At 47.3% G+C, this 21,202-nt stretch overlaps 1 protein-coding gene across 1 annotated transcript; it reads left to right on the top strand.

Moving 5' to 3' along the window:
- Positions 1–12,359: 12,359 nt before the first annotated feature.
- On the top strand, positions 12,360–21,184 carry LOC308673522 (transient receptor potential cation channel subfamily M member 1-like; the record flags this gene model as incomplete). The annotated part of the gene is made up of 8 exons (XM_081337263.1): positions 12,360–12,473; positions 14,037–14,298; positions 16,901–16,980; positions 17,166–17,361; positions 18,005–18,218; positions 18,688–18,812; positions 19,731–19,902; positions 21,006–21,184. Exons 2-8 carry the CDS (start codon positions 14,176–14,178, stop codon positions 21,182–21,184), a joined length of 1,089 nt encoding a protein of 362 aa, XP_081193389.1. The 5' UTR covers positions 12,360–12,473; positions 14,037–14,175.
- Positions 21,185–21,202: the final 18 nt, after the last annotated feature.

The raw sequence follows: 21,202 nt of genomic DNA, 5'->3' as shown, positions 1-21,202 counted from the left end.
GCTTTCATCAAAGGCCAGCAGATTATTCTGCTTCTCAGGTGTAGTGCCTGGTCTGGAGCATCTTCCCAACTCTTTCCTTTCCTCCCCCCTTCTGCTGAGAGTGTCTTTATGGCCGTTGACTCGCCAGGCACAGGGTTGGTGAACGTGGTGCAGCAGATGCCAGCTAATTGCCGGCGCTGATTCTGCAGCTGCCATGGGGCCAAATCAGCCAGCTGGGGCAGACGCTGGACATGCATCTGGACTCTGGCATTGGCCGACAGCCCCGAGAAACAAGCCTCCCATTGTTTGGGGGCCAGAGACGGCAAACACCCCTGTGCTCTGCTCAAAGGTTAATACTTCGGAAATTATCCCTGCCTGTGCCCATATCAAACAAAGCCACTGAAATGAGCAATAATGTCATGGCTCTATCTTCTCCCCCCCCTTAAAATACCCCTTCTCCTTTTTTCATGATGATAAACTGCTTTGCAGAGCAAATGGGATTTTGTCTCCCGTTGCAACTCAACGGCCAATCCTATTATTTCATTGAGTGCTACATGAAAACAAGGAATTAAGTTGCAGCTGCAGTGAAAGACCAGACGCCCGCCATGCATTCATCTCGGTTATGGTTTTCTCCCATTTTGCCCAACCCCCACTCCCCGTGAGCTCGCCTTCCTTCATGTCACAGCCTGATCAAACATGAGAGTTGCATTTGATGTCAACGTGAAGGTGTCGGCTTGGCGTCCAAATGTTTTAAAGCATTTGTTGCATTTGTGATCAGCCTGCTCCGCTCGCCGTGGAATTCATGGACCTGGTGTCTTAAGCCCTCATTTGGAGAAACAGAAGGAACCAAGAGGTTTCTCGTTGGCCTTGAACATGTTACTATTTGCAGCGACTCCCTGAGGCTGACCCTCAGCTTAGAATCCCATGATATTAAATGCAACAGGGACATTTTTTGATTGCATGCATACAAAATTGTTATGCCAGGTGTGACCATGTTTGCAATACTCTGGCAGATGTGATTTGGCAGTCTTTCCTAAGACATACCTGCTCACACAAAGAGCTGGCTTGGTAGCCCATGTGATTCCCAATTTATTTGCAGAAATGAAAAGCTCTACCTACAATGCAGGGATGGTGGAACAAATCAATGTTCTCGCTTGAGGCACAGAGGACCAGGCTTATGCTGGAAAAGGTCTCTAACTGTTGATGTTGACGTCAACGGGTCTGGTGTTGCTTGTCTGGGGAGACCTCTTGGTTTCCATCTCCTTTGGTGATGCTTTGTCTCTCATCCCTCTGGACCGGTAGACTTGGCCACCCTGGAATACCGAGGAAGCGACCTAGATGCACAACTCGACTGCATTCATCCAATGTTCCCAGCTTCTTGCCACATCCATCCTGCCAGATCCTGATGCAGCTACCCAAGAAGGAACCAGTGGTGAGGATTGGCACCAGACTGGCCCTATTTTCCTAAAACGAAAAGAAAAAAAGAAGGTCCAGTCCTTCAGAAGAGCTCCTGCCTTTCAATAAGTGTAATTAAACCCTCCCCGCAGCCAGAGCATTGGAGATCTGCAAGTAAATACCCAGCCAGATGAATAATGGGAGCCGAGAGAGACAGGGGCACGGACGGCGTCAGAAAATCATAGCATTGCCACCAGCCCCGCCTCCTATAATTTGCAGACCCGAAGCCACGGCTGAATGGAAGCGTCTCCTGGAAAGGGAGGAAAACCGGGGCAGCTTTTCTGAAAGGCAGCTGAGAATCGGGACACAAAGACTTGCTAAGCCTCTGCTTGCCTCCTCCACCACCTCCTCCCGTGCCACCTAAACACCCCAGGACCATCTGCGCCGCCCTGGTCAAAGCCTCCAGGAACAAGGTGGTCATTGTATTTCGACGCGAGGAATACCTGTGTATATTTCAACAGAGGGAAGGTTTTGTGGTAAGTCAATGGGTGCAATTACAGGCAACCTGCACAGCTCAGATCAAAGAGGACGATTAGGTTTCTTGAAGTCTGAGAGAGCTGGATTTTGCCCATTTAAAGTAGTTTTGGGGCCCTGCGCAATTTCACTCTTCATTATCGTCTTCTAGGCCGCATCTGAGAGGCCTCAGGGGTGTTTATTTCTTCAGCAGCCTACAGTAGGAGAGAAACCCACCATGCATAGTCCTTAATTTAAGGTTATTTATTTGCTTAGATGGCTACTCTGCCCTGCCCCTAGGACTAAGTATATAGAGAAGCAGGCACACAGGACATTGGGCAGGGATAATCGGACAATAAATGGAAAAGCCAGTTCGGATAGGAATTAAAGGAGCAAATTAGAACTTAGCTCAACTCTGGGAAGGATGGAAACTATCAAGGAGAGAAGCTACCTGGAATTAAGGAGAAACTTCCTAACAGTGAAGACAATCCACCAGTGGAACAGAAGTTGCCTTCAGAGGTTGTGGGCGCTTCATCGCTGGAGGCTTTTAAGAAGAGGCTGGACAGCCACTTCTCTGAAATGGTAGAGGGTCTCCCGCTTGAGCAGAGGGTTGGACTAGAAGACCTCCAAGGTCCCTTCCTACTCTGTTATTCTGTATGCTACTTGGACTGGTGTGGTCAGGAGGGAGATTTTTCACCATTTCTGATTCAGCATCCATTGCTTCCATTTACCAGCCCATTGTTTCAGATCATTGCTTGTTTCTTAAGCAAAAAAAAAATGCTGAATAGAGGCAATTATTTGAATTCTGGCTTTCATCCACCTTGTTAGCAATTCATAAGTCTGTACTTTCATTCTGAATTTACTCTTGGCTCCAGTGCAAGTTTGGCCCTCCGAGTTAGGCTATCTCGTGAACTGGGCTTACAACAAAGTTAGCTTTGCTCTTCTGAATTAGCCTCGGCACATTTTTCTGGCATCCCCGATTTCATGGGTGTGCTTGCCAAAGGCATAAATGTACACATGTGTACAAAGGGCCTCCCCCCAAAGTACGTGTGAGTTGTGTCCTTCTGTGTTCTGGAAGCTGCTGCCGGCCACCCCTTGACACCTGTTTTGGGCCCCTCCTGAATTTTTCAGAAAAGATCATACGGCTTGGAGTTGGAAAGGCTGAGGGTGTTAATAGCTTCCAAGATCAGAGCAGATCGACTTTATTGCAGTCATAAATTTTTGTGAGAAAGAACTCTCCAATCTCTGAGTAGGTTATGCCAAGGGTATTCCTCTGCCGAGATCCCAGAGCAGTGTTAGGCTGTGCCTTACAACAGAGGTCCCCAACCTTTTGGCACCAGGGACCAGTTTTCTGGAAGACACAACATTTTTCTGTGGACCAGGTGGGGAGGAGCAGGAGCACACAACCTAGATCCCACGCATGAGCAGTTTATAGTAGGGTTTGCCCACCCGCCACTCACCTTCAGCTTTGCGGCCCAGTTCCTAAAAGGCCACAGACCAGTACCACTATTGTGTACTGCGTATGTTTAACAGACTGTGGTACTGGTCCATGGCCCGGGGGTTGGGGACCCCTGTCTTACAAGGTCCAGAATTCCCAACCAGCATGGATCTGATTGGGCGTTCCTTCAAGAGCCTAGTTGGAACAGGAATTTTTGACCGATCCTCAAGGATCTGAATGCTTTGGGCATTTCCATGAGATTGGGGTGTCCATCTTTGGCAAATTTAAAGTCCATCTTTGTGGACTTCGATTCCCAGAATTTTGGACTTGAAGTCCACAAGTCTTAAATTTGCCAAGGCTGGGCACCCCTGAATTGGATTGTTTTGAGTTTTAGCGTTATCCTTTCTTTAAGCAGTTTGTCATTACTCTTCAGACAAAAAAGAGAGAGAGAGAGAGAGAGAATGAGAGAACCACAATCTGGCACTGTGGTTATCTACAGCATTGAGCAATATTTCTTTTCCCAGAATAAATGCTCAACTTTTCCTTTCTCTATTAATTGCCAATGCTGAAAGAGGTGGGGTTACATCAGCAGTCCTGCTGCAAAACCGCCTCTCCCTTCTTCAGGCTGATCATTGGAAGCTTTCACAAGGACACTCAGGCTGGACAGTTTACTGCCGACTGCTCCAAATCAGAGCCTGGAAAAAGTCACTAGTCCTGATTCAGAGCCCAGTCAGGACGTTCTGCATCTCCCCCACTGAAATGAAAGGGGGCTGGGCAAAAAAAATGGGTTGAAGCTTGCAGGAGGTTTGAAGCCAGGACTGAAGAATTCTTGAGTTCTCTCTTGGCGTTTTCTGGTTGAGGCCAGTTTGTCTCCCAGCTTGCATAGTTCACTGGGGGTTTTCAACCGTCTGCCTGACATGCTTCCAGAAAAGTTGGACAACACACAAATCAGACTTTGGGCTTTGCTCCTTGTTTAGCCTGATACATCTCGGTGACATGGGCTCTTTCTAGTCCTAGGTCTGGTTAACCTTCCCAGAAAGACACATTTGACTCTTGTGTTGCTGTGACAGGGATGACATCCAACTCGTTTATCCCCCGGTGTGTGCTATTTGCACAGGAAAGAAAACCAAGGGCATCTCACCTGGCATGGGCACCAGTCTGCAAGAGACAGAAAGCCACAAATCTGGTCCCTGGTTATTTTGATCTGGAGAAGCCAAGGTAGCAAGGTAGCCATTATCCGCCTTTCTTTCTGAGAAACTCTCATCCATCCATCTTGGGCTGAGCAATTAATTAACAGGGTTAACATGTACATGACCCCGTTCTGGCTGGTGATGAACTGTGAAATTCCTTTCTATTCTCCCAGGCTGTGGTCAATGATTCCTGCCTTCCTCCCATTTAATCACCTGCTGGCCCATGAAGGTCTCCCCCCACGAGGGGTCTGTTTCCCTCAATGGGCTCTCTGGTGTGTGTGTGTGTGTGTGTGTGTGTGTGACGCCATCCAGGCAGAATGTGGCATCCTCAGTCCAGCAGCCGTGTCCCACTGCAGACTGACCACTTCGTTGGGAGAGATCTGAAAGAGATTGAGACCCATTGCCAATCTCTTCTTTGCCTGCATACAAACATCTGTCCAGAAGATACTGGTTGGAAGTTACAACAGCACTGGAAAAAGTGACCTATGATCGTTTTTCACATTTATGACCGTTGCAGCATCCCAAGGTCACATGATCAAAACTGGGTGCCTGGCAACTGGAAAGTATTTATGACGGTTGCCAGTATCTGGCTTTCCTGGCTGAGTGCGACTGCAGAGTAGCTTTCTCATTGCAACCCAGCCAGAACAGGAGTCACAGTTCAGCCGGTCCCCCCTCCCCCCCGTTGGCAACCGGAAATGTTGTTGGCACCGCCCAGCATCTACCACACTCTGCCCAACATTGGGGCTGAAAAAGCAACGAAGGGGGAACTACTGGTGAGATAATCTGAAAAGGTTGAGATGCAAGTTTTACTCCAAGGTGGAAGCTTTGGGGAACCACAACTCCCTTCCTCGGGTGTTATGAAAAGGCCAAGCTTCATCAGCTTTGGGGAGCAGCCGCTCAGATGCATGGAGAACAAAAACTACCAGGTTCCCAGATTTTTACAAAACACTCTCAGTCTCTTCTTTCTTTCCCTAACAGATATCTGCCTGTACCCCTAAGAGTGGAAGAAAAATGTCCAGAGAAGTCTCAACTTTCTCAACTTTAAGCTGGGTGGACTTCAGCTTCCAGCGTCTTTTGCAAAGCTGGCTGGGGAATTCTGGTAATTGAAGTCTATCCAGCTTAAAGTCAAAAAAGTTGGCAATCACTGGTCTGGCTGATGCACAGTGCGGCAAGACACACGGATGCATTGTTGCTTCTCTGGTATGTTGTGTAGCGATGGGATTTGGACACGTCCTTTGAGCTGGAGACAGAGAAGGGCCCATGTTCCCAGGCTGAAGGGGCAAAGGGTGTGTGTGTGGGGGGCAAATGCCCTCCAAACCGAAAAATCAGACCTAGTGGCCAAATTATCTATGGGGTGGGGGAGGGGGAAGAAGTAAACTAAACATAGCAATGAAAAAGTCTTCAGCTCCCACCCAGAGATTGGGAGGTGGGCCCCACAAGAACCCCAGGAGAAGCAGATGTCGGCCTCTTAAAGGCTGTACAAGGGAGCGTTACTTGCTTTGGGTGCTTTGGGCCCGGAAGGGAAGCCAGGCCAGGAGGAAGGCGGCTGGGTGGAGCAGCCCTCGCCCTTTTAAGTGGCGTATGCACTGCTTCGGCTGTCCTCGTGTGACCTTGCTTTCTGCAGAGCTATTAATACACCCGATGGGAAGGGCTGCTGGACTGCTACACACGCCATGGGGCAGCCACCCCTCCCCAAAAGGAAGTTTGCTGCTTGCCGGAAGTCTTTCTGGGCCAACCCCTACCGCCCGCTTTCTCAAACTGTAAACCCTCTGTGCATGCCCAGATGCCCATTTTTGACCCCTGGATGGTCCTGGTTTGCAAGCCCAACCCGGCAAGCTCAGCAGACACAAAGAAGAGACTTTAGTTAGTGGGCTCTTGATCAAAACCCTTCCAAGCAGGAGCATTAAAAGTTTCAATGCTGAAGCTGGAGTAGAGCTCTGCACCCTGGATTAATTGCTGGCTTTAAAAAAAAATCAAGTGGCCATAGGGGAAGGGGAAAGCCTGTTGGGCTGGCCCCTTCCCCCAAATCAGGCTGCTCTCCAGATGACTGGCTCAGGCTGATGGGAACAAGCCTCTCCGCCATCAGGCAGGCGGTGGAGAAGGAAGGGTGGGTCCCCGGACAAATTCCTTGCCAGGCTCTAAGGCAGCTTCCTAAATGCTTTGCACACCTCCTGGAGAGCTGAGGTTTCCCTTGGCATTCCTGCCCCCCCCTCTGCACATTAAGTGCATGCCTCTCCCGAGCCAGACATGCTGAGTAGCCCATTCCTCTGCCGTCTAGGCAGCCTGGGGGCGAATTCAAAGCAGCCCTGCCAGAAAGAAGAGGACAGGGCAGTTTTCCACTTAACCACGGGATCCTGCAGAGGCTGAAGCAACCCCCTCAGGTTGGGGAGCTTACAGCCCGATTTGTCCTACAAATGCCGCTCTTTTGTTAGGTTGCTTGAAAGTGAACCACGCCAGGAAACGAAGGCTGGTTCCTCGACTATTCACCCTCCCTTTTAGAAATTACAGCCTTGGCTCAAACCTCAAGAAGCCTTAACGGCAGCAAAGCTTAGCTGGTGGCTGTTGTGTCCTTTGAGAGGCCGTTTCAGATGTCCTGGTTCTGCTTCTCTGCTGGGCTTGCTTGAGCTGGACCTTCATAGTTCTTGGGAGACTGAGAACTGGTGAGGTCAAGGCCGTCAACTTTTAAGCTGGATGGTTGGACTGTCTTTCAGGTCCTTCAGGAGAACTTCATAGACAATGTCCAGGTGTGTCCTTCTCCAAGAACAGACCACAGTTGCTTGGCAAAGTTCATGGTCTGCAGGCCACAAAGGGGTTGGCATTCTTGGCATCTCGTGTTGGAAGGATTGGGCAAGAACTAATGAGAAAGAAACACCTTCTCATGGACACCCTTCCCCCCAAAAGGCACCCAATTGTTTCAGACATGGCACTTGCCTGGGTCGCCCAGTTGGGGTCACCCAACCCCCTGAAAGCTTTGGCCAAATGGGCCTTCTCTTCCCTTCCTGCAGTGGGCATTTCAAGAATGCTTGGGAGAAACTTCTAGGAGAAGTTCAGCATCTTCTTCTCTGTTCCTGGAGCTTCCCCAGAGGGTCTTCAGTGGGTCTAGTCCCATCTCTCTCTATATATATCAATGCATCAAAATAAGACCAGGTTGATTTCCCCAGATTTCCACGTTGTCCTTGTCATTACACAACGTAACAGTGGGTTGCTGAAGTTCTTTGTCTGTACAATAATTTCATTCTCGGGAGATTATCCACAGTGATGGCAGCTCGATTTTGGTGCCAGCTTCTTTAGCTGCTTGTTAATTAAATGGGGGGTGGACACACAGGAACCCCTTGGCAGATGATTCAAGGAGGAAAAATTTCCCTGAAATACGGGGAAATTTTTTTGGGGGGAAACTTGTTTTCAAAACCATGATGTTTCCCGTAGGGCAGTCAAATTTCATAATGTGCTTTTTGGACTACAGCATTCCTTTTTGTGGGGCGGTTCCCGTTTTCTAGGGTTGAGGGTTTCTGTTACTTCTTAGGACCCTCCTGTGATCAGGTGAGCTAAACAGGGCTCTGCAGCAGGAGATCAGCAAGCCTTTTTGTGTGTTTGGAGGGTGGGAGGAGGTGTTTAGTATATGAAAAGAACAACAACAACCCCCCCCCTTCTTTCTTAGGCCATCAAAGCCAAATTCTTGCACAAGTGTGAGTCAGCGAGAGTTGAAGCCAGTGAGTGGGGCGTGTTCTTTTCTGGCATGCATCTTTCCTGGTTCAACTCAGTTTGGTTTTCAGGCAGAAACAACAAACAAGGGTGGAGGGTTGTGTGGACTCTGCACTGCTGGGAAGCAGGCCCTACTCCCTCCTTTTTCTCCACACTGACCTTTTCTGTCTCCCACCATTCTTGGCCCACCCACAAGTTAGAAGGCAGGTTCACATGACCAGCCTGAAGCAGGACAGTCAAACACAAACCTACTAGTTGTAGGCTGCAAGAAGACCTCCAGAGGGACCTGAGAGTTAGACTTTCTCCAGCGTTTTGCTGCCACCTAGTGGTGGTTCTGATCTTTGCAGCCCATGTCTGGAAGATTTACTCTAATTGTTCTGCTTGGCATTCTGTCCGATTTATAAATCCCCATAGTCTTCTGTCTCAAGGTTACCACTGCAAAGAGTTGACCAGCATTTCCCCTAAACAAGGTAAACCAAGGCTGTTGGTCAATATCTCTTCAGTCAATCAGAGACCTCTTTACTAAGCAAAGTTTTATCAGCCCCTGGAGCAGGAAGGAAGGAAGCCACAGGAATCTCCCCGCCCCCTCCAAAGCTAAGAATGCAATGAAAGAAGGTCAAGGGTTAAGGTGGCCAAGAGTCAAGAGCCAGCAATCCATCACGCCCTTAAGCATCCCAGGAGGTGAGTCCAAAGGTCATTGGAGGAGGAAGAGGAGGAGGACGGCGGCAGAAAGAATGCAGGGTATATTAGTTTAACCTCCACACTCCAATCCCAAAGTTGTAGCCACACTGGACTCAGCTCAAAAAGTGGAGATGTAAAACTGAGGAGAAAATGTTTAACCGGCCATGATTTTCATCTCTTTTCATCCAATCCAGGGACAATTTTAAGAACTAGGCAGGGCCTCAAAAAGGGGGTGGAAGATGGTGGCATTGTGGCCCGACACCAGCTTTCCATGCTGATGTAACCATAATTTGGGTTAATGTGTTTCACATTATTTTTGTTCTGTTAAATATATTTTGGACACTTCCTTTTTCTTGTAACAGCTATTCACCTCTCGTGTTTGAAGCATTAGGGCACACCTGAGCTATTCTGCTTGTAATGCCCGATTTACAGTGATCTCCTGTTTGCATTTACTGTTTGCAGAGCAAGATGCACTGGATGGAAAGAAGTCAAGGAAACAACCATCCTAAAACTAAGAAGAAATCTCCTGATAGTTAGAACAATTAACCAGTAGGATGGCTTGCCTTCCGAAGTTGTGGGTGCTCCATTACTGGAGCCTTTTAGGAAGAGACCGCACAGCCATATATAGGGTTTCCTGCTTGATCAGGGGGTTGGACTAGAAGACCTCCGAGGTCCCTTCCAACTCTGTTATTCTGAACAACTAATGCCTGAAAGGTAAATATTCAATGAAGGTTGACCTCACCCAGCACTAAGGAAATTGTCTTCGGTTGGACTGTTAAAACAGCAGCTTCCTTATTCCGCTCGCTTGAACGCCTTTTCAAAGGCAAACATTTTAGGATGCAGAAAGAGAACAGGACCCCAAACCCTTCTAGTTTTGCAGTTTGGGCATTTTTTTCTTCTTCTAATCTTCTGCAAGGTCACGTTTTCCTGTTCCATTCTTGTTCTGAAGGTTTCAGCTGGGGCTGAGGATGGATTCTCCCTGGACAAGTGGAAAACGGTCTGTCTGTGTCCAAGCCTTAACAATGAATTTCCCAGCCACTTGCTCCATAAGGTGCCTCCAAAATACAATCTGGAGAAGAAGTCACCTGTTCTAAGTTAACCTCCTGGAAGCGTGTTTCTATGCGTCTGCGTGAATGCGCATGCGTGCGTGTTCTCTCCTGCTGGCGCCCTCCCACCGAAGCCACACGCTTCTGCTGCAGAAGAGCAGATGCTGTGAGTCATGCGGGGTACAGAGCAAAACACAGCCACACCCACCCCTGCAGGAACAAAGATTGAGATCTGTACAGCACCTGTTGTACAGCACAAGGTGGTGGTGGTGGTGGTGGGGAGTCAGGCCTGTGCATTCGAGGGCTCCTGCTTTGAATGCAGATAGAGAAAATAGGTCAGCCCTTAGGATCTGCGTGGAAGAAATGTTGGTTTTGGGGCCGTGCCCGAAATCTGGAGAGAGAATTCTGGCTAGTCTTTCTTCCCATCAGGACTGCGACACAAAGAACAAATGAAAGAATGCTTTTGAAGCTCAGGGTGGAGTTTGCTGGGCCATTTTTTTCTCCCCCCTGCCACTTTATGTTCCTGTTGTATTTGGGGCAAGGAAAAGGGGGTTCCCCCCACCCACCTGCCAGCAGACTGTATCAGAGTGGCAAAGACAAAGGTGATTGGCCCTGGATTTGGAGCATAATTCGTGGCATGCCAGGCGCATCCTGGAGCATAATTTGGAAATATTCATAAATAATCAAAATAAACAACAATTTCTAGAGCATTGGCTTTGCAAAGTCCACCAGATGGGCCTGTTAATGTATTTTTTTTAAAAAATGAACGTTTTACAAAGAGCAAAAATAAAAACCACAGACGCATAAAAGTAAAAGCAGAAAGAAGAAAGACAAAAGTGTAGCAAAAAAAGAATAAAAAGAAATAGAAACTTCCAATTTCCTTTGCAGCCAGTAGAAGTACAACCCCAAAGTTATCTCTTGCTCTTTTACTCTACGGAAAATCAAAAAAAAAGCTCACTCTTTTCTACTATCCAGGGATTTTTAAACAAGCGGATAGCTCGGGTTGTAAGGCGTTCCATTTCAGAAGGAAGACAAAACCTTAGGAAGCTGAGCCACCTTAAAAGGCACTTGTGTTTCAGCAGAGAACCCCCTGCCGGGATTCCTGAGCGAAAGGGAAGACACACCAAGACTGAACCGCCACCCCGAATATCACTGGAGGCAGGAGGGTCACGTTGGCTTAATGTAGTGTTCGCTTAATGCAAGAAGCCGGGTTTCTACCAGCTGCTTCTGTCGCGGGGTTCGATTTCCCCAAATCGGTGTTGTTGGCCCATGGAGATATCGATACTAATCATCCCTAATGTTCCCCAATGGCACCACTGTCCAGAACATGGGGGATTCCTTTGAAAATAAGGAATGTGTACTTATTTACTAGGTTTGCTAGATTTCATACCATCACAGTCAGAACTCTGTGAGGTGGGCAGGGCTGAAAGGGAGGGGACCAAGGCCAAGATCACCCTTCAGACCAAGGTAAAACCCTGTAGTCCCTCGGTTTCTTCTCCAGCACCTTCACAACCACACCAAGCTGACTTCACTTCACTTCACTTCTGTCCTGGTATTCACAAATAGACTTTCAGCCTCTTAAGCTTTGATCACACAATGGCCTGTTAGCGCCATCGCCTGCTCGGAGGAGGCTCCTACAGCCTTATAAAAGCAGAATTAAAATGTGCAATGGGGGGGCGGTCACATTTTCCCTAGAAGATTTTATTTCCACCCTTCCTTTATTCTTCCCGACAAAGAGGTGTGGCTGGAAAAAGAGTCTCCCCAAAAGAGTTGAGCTTTTGGAAAAAGTTGCTAACTTCAGTAAATGCTCAATGGAACCAACCACCACCTATCTTTAGGGTACATCCCCTGTGATCTTATTTTAGCAAGATTGTATGGGGTGTGGACCTTCCTTTTTAAAAAGAGGCCTGTTTTATTTTTATTTTTTTTTTAAACTCTCCATTATGAATATCTGGGTCTGAACTCCACCCAAGCTATAAACCTAAGATTGAAGAATATTTCCCCCTCCCCCTCAGATGCAAAAAGGGGGCTGCCATTAACCACAGTCACCATCCGTGAACGACAAAGTAGCACTTTGGGAAGTTTGCAATTTGGCAGAAGAAAAGTCTGTAATAATATGAAATACGATGTGGTTTTGGAACCCAAGATTTCAGCAATTAAGAGGTAGAAGCAAAGCCATGAAGAAGTTGGAGTTGTAAAAATAGTCTGAGCGTCAGCAAGAATTTGCCATTGCCTTGGGAAGTATCCCTAGGAAGTTAATATCTTAAAGGGAGTAGTCTAAAAGGCGGATCTAAGCCACGGCTGGCCTTAATTTTACCCAGCCAAGGGTAATGCTGAGTTAGAGAAAGGACAAAGAGTTTTTTTCATACACACAGTGGCCTCTTAATACCCAGGACAAGGACGGACGGGGCTGAGTCCTTCTGTGCCTTGTGAGATGCCACCAGGGGCCACAGAATTGCACCTGGGATCGTGTCCTCTGCTCTGCCATGGAACTGGGAGCAAGTGCAGCTTGTGACTCACTGTGTGTACGTAAGTAGAAGGAGTTGTGATGAAAGTTGACCAAATGAGGCTGCAGGCTGCTTCGAAAGAGATGCTGGCAACTGGAACAGTTTTCTGGCAATTTTCAGACATTGGTACCCAGAGGTTTTTTTTAAAAAAAAATTGTCAAAATGCCACTTCTGCATTTGGGGAACCCAGAATCTGCTCTAATAGGATTTTGACCAAGACCACACTTGGAATATTGCATCCATTTTCCGATGCCATGATATAAAAAAGATGCTGAGACTCTAGAAAGAGTGCAGAGAAGAGCAACAAAGAGGATCAGGGGACTGGAGGCTAAAACCTATGAAGAACGGTTGAGGAAATTGGGAATGTCTAGTCTAATGAAAAGAAGGACTAAGAGTGTCATGATAGCAGTCGTCCAGTATTTGAGAGGCTGCCACAAAAAAGAGGAGGTCAGCTTATTCTCCAAAGCACCTGAAAGCAGAATAAGAAACAATGGATGGAAACTAATCAAGGAGGGAAGCAACCTAGAACTAAGGAGAAATTTCTTAGAAATTAACCAGTGGAACACCTTGCCTCCAGAATCTGTGGGTGTTCCATCACTGGAGGTTTTTAAGAGCGATTGGACAACCATGTGTCTGAAATGGTATAGGGTCTCCTGCTAGAGCTAGAAGACCCCCAAGGTCCCTTCCAACTCTGTTATTCTGTTATAAAGGATGAGAAATATATTTTCAAAACCTCCTGCAGAGGGCACTGGTGGCATTAGAGAAATATCTTCCAATAAGAGAATCTAATCATATTTGGGAGAAGAACAGTGGAGAGTGACGGCTGATGTGTATTTTTCTTGGCATTCATAGTTGGACATGCCCAGCTTGCTAGGCATTCAGACATAAATATTTGGAGTTGGACACAAGGAGATCCGGGCTGAACTAATTATTTAGAAATCACCTCAAATGAGGAGGAAAGATTATGTGGGGCCTTGTTAGAATAGACTTCTGTGGAAGCAAAATTCTAGGACTTGTTCTGATGTCAACATCACAACCATCTTTCTGTGCATCGAAACTCTTTCCCCCCCCCCTTGTAATTCATGACCAAACTCTGACCATGTTGTTTCTCAAACATCCTTGGTGCTTATGCTCCGCACAATCCCTTCAGAATCATCTGAGTCAAACCGATCCTTGCTCTTTTTTGATTTGGAAAACCAGCTTGGACCTTCCTTCTCTCAAAGGACCTTGGTAATCTCCTTCCAGGCCCTTTCCCTGTCCCCTCTCTTGGCATTCATCCCTAAGCTTCTAGCCCTCTGCTTTTTCCCTTCTGCCTATCAGCTTGGCAGCACCAGATAATGTTCAGATGAGTGCTCTGTGTTCGGGTAAAAATCCTTTGGATCGGATGCTTTTTAAAGTAGATTTACCTTCAATCACCATTTATTAAATCTCTCTCCGCTGGAAACCACTAAATGGGGCCGGGAGGGTACATTAAGCCCTGATTATAGAGAATCTGGAGGGGGGGAGGTTATCGGAGGGGGTAGAAACATAGCTTTATGCCAGTCTTTGCCTCATATTCCTGATTTACGTGGCTTGGATCACTCAGATTTCTAACAAGGAGAGACATCCACCTTGGGACTGAGCATCTTCTGAACTTCACCATCTGCTGACTTTGGACGATTCCAACTGGGAAAACATCTGAATGAAGCTCACCCTTGGGCATTCTTGGTAGAAACGAGCCAGCCATGGAGGGCAAAGGTTTGGGGGCCAGGAGGGGCCCAGGAGGGAAGCTTAGCGGCTCCCTCCGAAGGATGAGCAGTTCCCTCCAACACGCTTCTCTGAAGGGATCCATTTCTGGGTCCCAGAAGGTAAGGTGGTCGTTTTGACCTGGATCCAAGAAAAGTCTTCGTGCTGGGGAGGAGGGAGGGGGGTTGAAAGCTCTCTTTGAAGGACAGCAGCTCAGTGGGGGAGGGAGTTCCAGCCTTAGGATTCTGTGACTCTTTCTCTGCCCGTTATACAGCCGAGGGCTACATCACCTCTTATCTGACCATTCCTTAGGCAGCATCACTTTATGGGGCCTCCCAAGTTCATTCTCACATATTATTACACCTCTAAAGGCATTTTGGCTAGCTGGGGAATTCTGGGAGTTGAAGTCTGCACATCTTAAAGTTGCTGAGTCACTGAAGCAGTCAAGGAAAGTCTGGCCTAACAAAGCAGACATGTCCAAGCTTAGGAGCTCAGCAGCCTGAGACATCAAGTCTGGGCTCTCCTGCTTTCCCTGAATGTGGCCCGGATGGCCATAACAAACCTTGTCCGCAAACCGTGGCAATTGTGATGAGCGGCAGGAGAAAAGCCACCCCCAGCAGTCCAACTCATTGTGCGGTGAGTGCAGCCAAACTCTGCAAGGGGGAAAAAAATTGCTCCCAAGCAGGCAATTAATGGGACTTCCTCAAATAGAGCAGTCTGGTCTAACTTTAGCTTGCTGTAAGAAGGATTAGATCTAATTAATGCTGTGTGACCTTTTTTTCCCCCAAGGAATGTGGAGTTCTGCCTCTGACGAGGACTGTCCTCTTAGCTCCAATTGTCTTAATTATGTCAATTGTGCTGAGATTTCCTCTGAAAAGGAAGGCTGGCCTCCGATGAGGATTTGAGAACCCCTTGTCTAGCTGGGCTTTTTTTGAGGGGGGCAAGAGCCAACATTCTTGGACTTTGCTCTAGTCTAAGCCATCCTGTTTGGAGAGGGGAAAGGAGGTTTAATCAGTTGGAGATTGGGGTACAATCAGAGCTGATGTGTTCTCATGCTCTTCCATGAGACACAAACTCCTTCCAGGTCATGGGGTTTCTGGAAGAAGATCTTCAGCGGAAGTCATTGGTTCAAGTTGAAATGCGCCTGATGGATTTTTCTTAAAGTGGTGCAATTCCTAACTTCACAAGAGAGTTTTGGAGATTCTACCACGCAGGAGATTAGAGATGGAAATTCCTTCCAGGGGGTTTCTGAAAGAAGAAAGGAAGTCATTGGTGTGAGCCAAAAATACAGCTCACGGGGTTTCCTTAAAGTGGTGGAACTCCTAACTTTGCAGGAGCATTTTGGAAATTCTACCACAAAGAAGAGATTTCAGAGCAGATAATGTGTGAAAATGTTCAAAGAACAAGGTTAATTAAGTTGCTTAAAGACATACTTTTACAAAGCATGCGCTTGTGACCTCCCGGATAGACTACTGCAATGCTCTCTACATGGGGCTGCCCTTGAGGACCACTCGGAGGCTTCAGCTGGTGAAGAATGCGGCCACGTGAGTTGTGATGGGGGTTTCCCGATACTCCCATGTAACGCCTCTTCTCCGTGAGCTGCATTGGCTTCCAGTTGCCCTCCGGGTGAGATTCAAGGTGCTGGTGATGACCTATAGAGCCCTAAATGGGATGTGTCTGGATTATCTTCGGGAGCACCTGCTGCCAGCATCAACTTCCCATCATCCAGGGAGGGTCTCCTCAGGGTGCTGCTGGTCAGGGAGTGCCGGCTGGCGGCCCCCAGGGTGACAGCGTTCTCGGTGGGCGCGCCTGCCCTTTGGAATCAGCTGCCTATGGAACTCCGGATGGCCCCCGACCTTCGCTCATTTCGCCGGGGACCTAAAAACTTGGCTATTCGAGCTTGCCGGCCTGGACTGAGGGTTTTGGGTTAAGGTTTTAATTTCTAATTAATTATTGGGGCTATTTAATTTAATTTTATTTTATCTGTATATATATATATTGTATTGTTTTAATTTCCCCTGTAAACCGCCTTGAGTCCCTTGGGAAAAAGGCGGTATATAAATCGAAACAAACAAATAAATAAATAAATAAATATGTTTCTTTAGCCTGAACTGAATTTGGTTCCATTTTTTTTTATTTTGGTGGCTTAGTATACAGTGGGAACCCGGACAGTTTGATTCTTTTATGGTTCAGTGTTGGGTGAACCTCTAAAACGTGTTCCTTCAGGAACCGTTTCAAGCAGGCTTGTAAATAGCTTTGAGACGTCTTTCAAGGGGAGGCAATAATAGAGGAAGGGTCTCAGTCGAGACAGAAGGTACGCGGGGTTAAGCAAACCTGGCTTCTCTCGTTGACTTCGCTTCTCGGAAACCAGCTGTGAACTTTGCAGATGATGATCACATGACCCCAGGACACTGCAACCTCCAATACATGCCGTTGGCCAAGCACCTGAACTTTGATCAGCCGTTGCAGTGTTGTAACTGTGAGGACTGGGTCACAAGTCACTTTTTTCAGTGCCATTGTAACTTTGAATGGCCACTAAGCAAATCGTTTTAAATCAAGGACTGACTTCCTATCATTTTTTCAACGTTCTTGGTGCCCTTTAGTGGGTGTCCAAATTTGTGCGGCTCCAATAGGATGCTCCAGCCTCTTTTTCTCCTCCGGGTTTCACTCCCCGCCGTTGCTCTTCAGCCTCGGTTGAATCGTTTCTCTGTTTTCATCCCTCAGGGTCAAAAAGCATGGATAGAGAAAACCTTTTTCAAGAGAGAATGCAGCCGCGTAATTGCCAACAGCAAAGATGCTACCAGGTGCCTTTCCTTCTGTCTTGGTGTTTGCTTTTATGATTCTTTGTAATTTACTGGTTTTGTTTTTAAACAACTGGTGTAAAGAAAATTTTTGGGTATGTAACAACCCCACACAGCAAAAGGAAGAAAAATGGTCCAATACCAGCCGTTGAGCCCAGTTTCATGTCTCGGTTTTGCTTTGGCCGTAGGTGCTGCTGTGGCCAACTCCTTGCTCAACACATCCCCGTTCCGGTGGAAACTGCAAACAAGGATGGAGAAGACCCAGCGAAGCAGTTAGAGGCTCAGCCAGAAAAATGGTCCATCAGTAAACACACCCAAGCCCTCCCCACCGATGCCTTTGGAAATCTCGAGTTCCAAGGTGGAGGCCACATCAATAAGTCCATGGTGAGTAAGGTTCATTCTTTAGAGGCGTCAATGATGGCGGTCCAAGGTGGCCTTCTCAGTCACCTTCAGCAAGGGAGTTTTGGGATATCCACCCTTTGGCAATGCCCAGATTTCAGCCCAGCCCAACTTGGAAGCCAATGTGGACAAGGGACCTTTGAGAAAATCCAAAGGAAACCCAAAGAGTCAAATTGTGTTCATGAAATAAAATGTGCCACTGGTGTTGGGCTAGGAACTCCTGGGGCCAGGTGCAAAAGACCAGATCCACACATGAAGGTTCAATTAAACCGACACATTGCTAAATGCTCATGCATAGGAATCTTTTCAATTAACAGCACCTGCTAGCAGTTAGGAGTTAGACAGGGGACAATGGAATTGAAAGGAGGTTGGCCTTAGTCTGCTGGTGGCTAACTAGGGATTCTAGGCTGATTCCTCTTTTAACGCCAGCCCCAGGTTCCGCCCCTCCTTCTCCTACATATGGCAGGAATCTCTAAAATACATCTGGAAAACAATACCCTGAGACTAGACTAGGGTCAAACTCTTTCCCCACCAAACTAGTTTGCTAGAAAGAAAGCCAAATTGGAAGATGAGCTAACTGGGATGTTGAACAGATCCAGCAGTGCTTCTGTGTCCTTTTATCTTGCAGTACATCCGAGTGTCCTATGATACCAAGCCGGACTTGCTGCTCCAACTCATGGTGAAGGACTGGCAACTAGAACTCCCCAAGCTCTTAATATCTGTCCATGGGGGGCTCCAAAACTTTGAGATGCAGCCCAAACTTAAGCAAGTGTTTGGGAAGGGTCTCATCAAGGCTGCCATGACCACTGGGGCTTGGATTTTCACTGGAGGAGTCAGTACAGGTATCTAAGGGTCAGCTGTTCATCACCTGGCTGAGATCAAGGCCCTGCTTTCTAGCACGGTGTGTTTGTGTGGGTGAAAGATGAAGAAACATAGTGTGCTTTGAAGGATACTACAGTAACTATTGCACTGGGGATGAGTCATGACTAAGCTTTGCTGGTAGCCAAAACAAAGCAACGAGCTTTAGATAGGCTACGCTGCCAAAAGATTTGGTGGAACTTTCTTTGGTGGAACTTGTAAAAGTTGTGGAAGATTGACCGTCCCAGACAACTGCAGAAGGGTACCATCATTGTAAAACCAGTTTTCCATCTGGCCATTCAAGAAGATATCCAGTTTAGGTCCTAATGGGACTGTCTTAATATATGGGAAAGGGATGGAGGTCTTTAATAGATACATACATTTAGTCTTCTCTAAATTGTATGCAAGCATTCCAAGGAAGAGGTTGATGCGCTGGTCTCTTCCTTTGTGCAGGAATCATTCGCCATGTTGGAGATGCCCTGAAAGACCATTCTTCCAAGTCCAGAGGACGCATCTGTGCCATTGGCATTGCCCCATGGGGCATTGTGGAAAACAAGGAAGATCTACTTGGGAAAGATGTGAGTTTGCCCCACACTTTGGGGGAGTTTTTAACCAATTTTTCTTCCATCTGTTAGACCAGGGGTCTTCAAACTTGGCAACTTTAAGACTTGTGGACTTCAACTCCCAGAATTCCTCAGCCAGCCAGGATTGGCTGATGAATTCTGGGAGTTGAAGTCCACAAGTCTTAAAGTTGCCAAGTTTGAAGACCCCTGTGTTAGACTCTTCTTAAATCTGTTACCTCATTTTTAGTTCCTGCTCTGTGCTTAGCCTCATTTTTCCTGTCACTTTCTTATTCAGCTTGGAGGTAATGCTAACTCCTAACTTAGTGTTGTGCAAATCGGTGTTGTGTGCAGGAATTTCCCTTCGTTCTTCTAAGAAGACCACAAACTGGAGACAGGAAGCCTCTGCTTCCATTTTTCAAATTAACCAGAATTCCCCTGAGCTTCAACCTTTTTCACCTTGATGCCTTCAAGAAGTGTCCTCCACCAGAAATGGCCTTGATTCAAAGAAGCTTTTATTTATATGTTTGAAGAGGAAACAAGGATGCAACTGATGCTAGAATTAAATTAATCCGTCTCAGGCTTTGGGCTGGCATGATCTATGTTGTGGATTTCATGTTGAAAGCTCCATCTTTGCTCATGCTACCAGATGCTGCAAATCTACCCCCTTTCTTTGCATCTGGCCACCTTATCCAGGAGAGGATGCAAACTGCCATCTGTCTGAAAATTTATATTTGGCTGGCTGATGACATTCTCGTTAAAGCTTTCTATTAACTGCCATTCTTCCTCCTGGGAAATCATCTCTGGATGGCAGAGGGTTACATGGTGACAGTAATTACTTAATTTCTGCCACACCCCGAGAGGTCTGCATCGGTGGGGTTGGGATTTGGGCCCCTCAACTAAACCCAAACCACCTTTTGCTTTTCTGCTGGACAGGTGACAAAGCTTTATCAGACGATGTCAAACCCGCTTAGCAAACTTTGTGTGCTGAACAGCTCCCATACGCACTTCATCCTCGCCGACAACGGCACCCTGGGCAAATATGGGGCAGAGGTGAAACTGAGGCGCCAACTGGAAAAGCACATCTCTCTGCAGAAAATCAACACCCGTAAGTAAGGGGATTCAGGTCTTTTGCCCTCAAAGGCCCTAACCATTGTAACAAGAGGAGGCTTAGTTGTTTTCCATGGTTGAGGAGCCCTGATGGCACAGTGGTTAGAAGGCAATACTGCAGGCAAATTCTGCCCACTGCCAGCAGTTTGATCCTCACCCGCTCAAGGTTGACTCAGCCTCTCATCCTTCCGAGGTGGGTAAAATGAGGACCCAGATTGTTGGGGGCAAGAGGCTGACCCTGTAAACTGCTTAGAGGGCAGTTAATGAAGCGGCATATAGGTCTACGTTCTATGGCTATTGCTATGTTCATTTCCCCTTGAATCTAGGATCTTCCTGACTGCTGACTAAGCTTGTATGGACCTCATGACCTGCGGGGTTCCCTTTGTCATCCTATGCCTGGCGCTCAGAGTGGGGCAGGGATAGCAAAGGGCTGCTCAGCTGTCGTTTCTAACGTCAAACAGCCATGATTTGCAACCTAGCTCTAAAGAGTTCGGCTTGGGTCCTAAGGACGGCCCTTGGAACTCAAAACGAGAAGCCGTTGTCATAGTTGAGTGACGTGTGCCCTTATGATTAAGTGTGGTCCAAGTGCATAAAGTTGCAGGATTTGTGTATGTCCAGTCTAATGAAAAGAAGGACCAGGGGTGACATGATAGCAGTCTTCCAATATTTGAGGGGCTGCCACAACTTATTCTCCAAAGCATCTGATGGTGGGACAAGAAGCAACGGATGGAAACTAATCAAGGAGAGAAGCAACCTGGAACTAAGGAGAAATTTGCTGACAGAGAGAACAATTAACCAGCGGAACGACTTGCCTCCAGAGGTTGTGGGTGGTGCTCTATCACTGGAGCTTTTTAAGAAGAGACAGGACAGCCACTTGTCTGGAATGATATAAGGTCTCCTGCTTGAGCAGGGTTGGGCTAGATGACATCCAAGATCCCTTCCAGTTCTGTCATTCTGTTATTCTTATTCTGCATCCAGGATTATGTGCAATATGCTGTAAATATGGATTCCAATAAAACTGCAAACGCTGGAGAACTGGAGGTCTCCCTAGCTTGAAAACCTTTTGTTGACCTCTGATGGTGTGCCTGATTCATTCCACAGGCCTGGGGCAAGGAGTCCCTGTGGTAGGATTGGTAGTTGAAGGTGGCCCCAATGTGATCTCAATTGTCTTGGAATATCTGCTTGAAGAGCCTCCACTTCCCGTGGTCATCTGCGACGGCAGTGGACGAGCATCGGACATCATATCTTTTGCCCACAAGTATTCAGAAGAAGGCGGGTAAGCATTGGGGTGTGGGGGA

The sequence above is a fragment of the Vipera berus genome (genome assembly GCF_964194415.1).
Source record: "Vipera berus genome assembly, chromosome: 12".
NCBI classification, from domain to species: domain Eukaryota; kingdom Metazoa; phylum Chordata; class Lepidosauria; order Squamata; family Viperidae; genus Vipera; species Vipera berus.
Note: the sequence above shows the minus strand (reverse complement) of the source record. Positions and strands in the feature narration are given on the sequence as shown.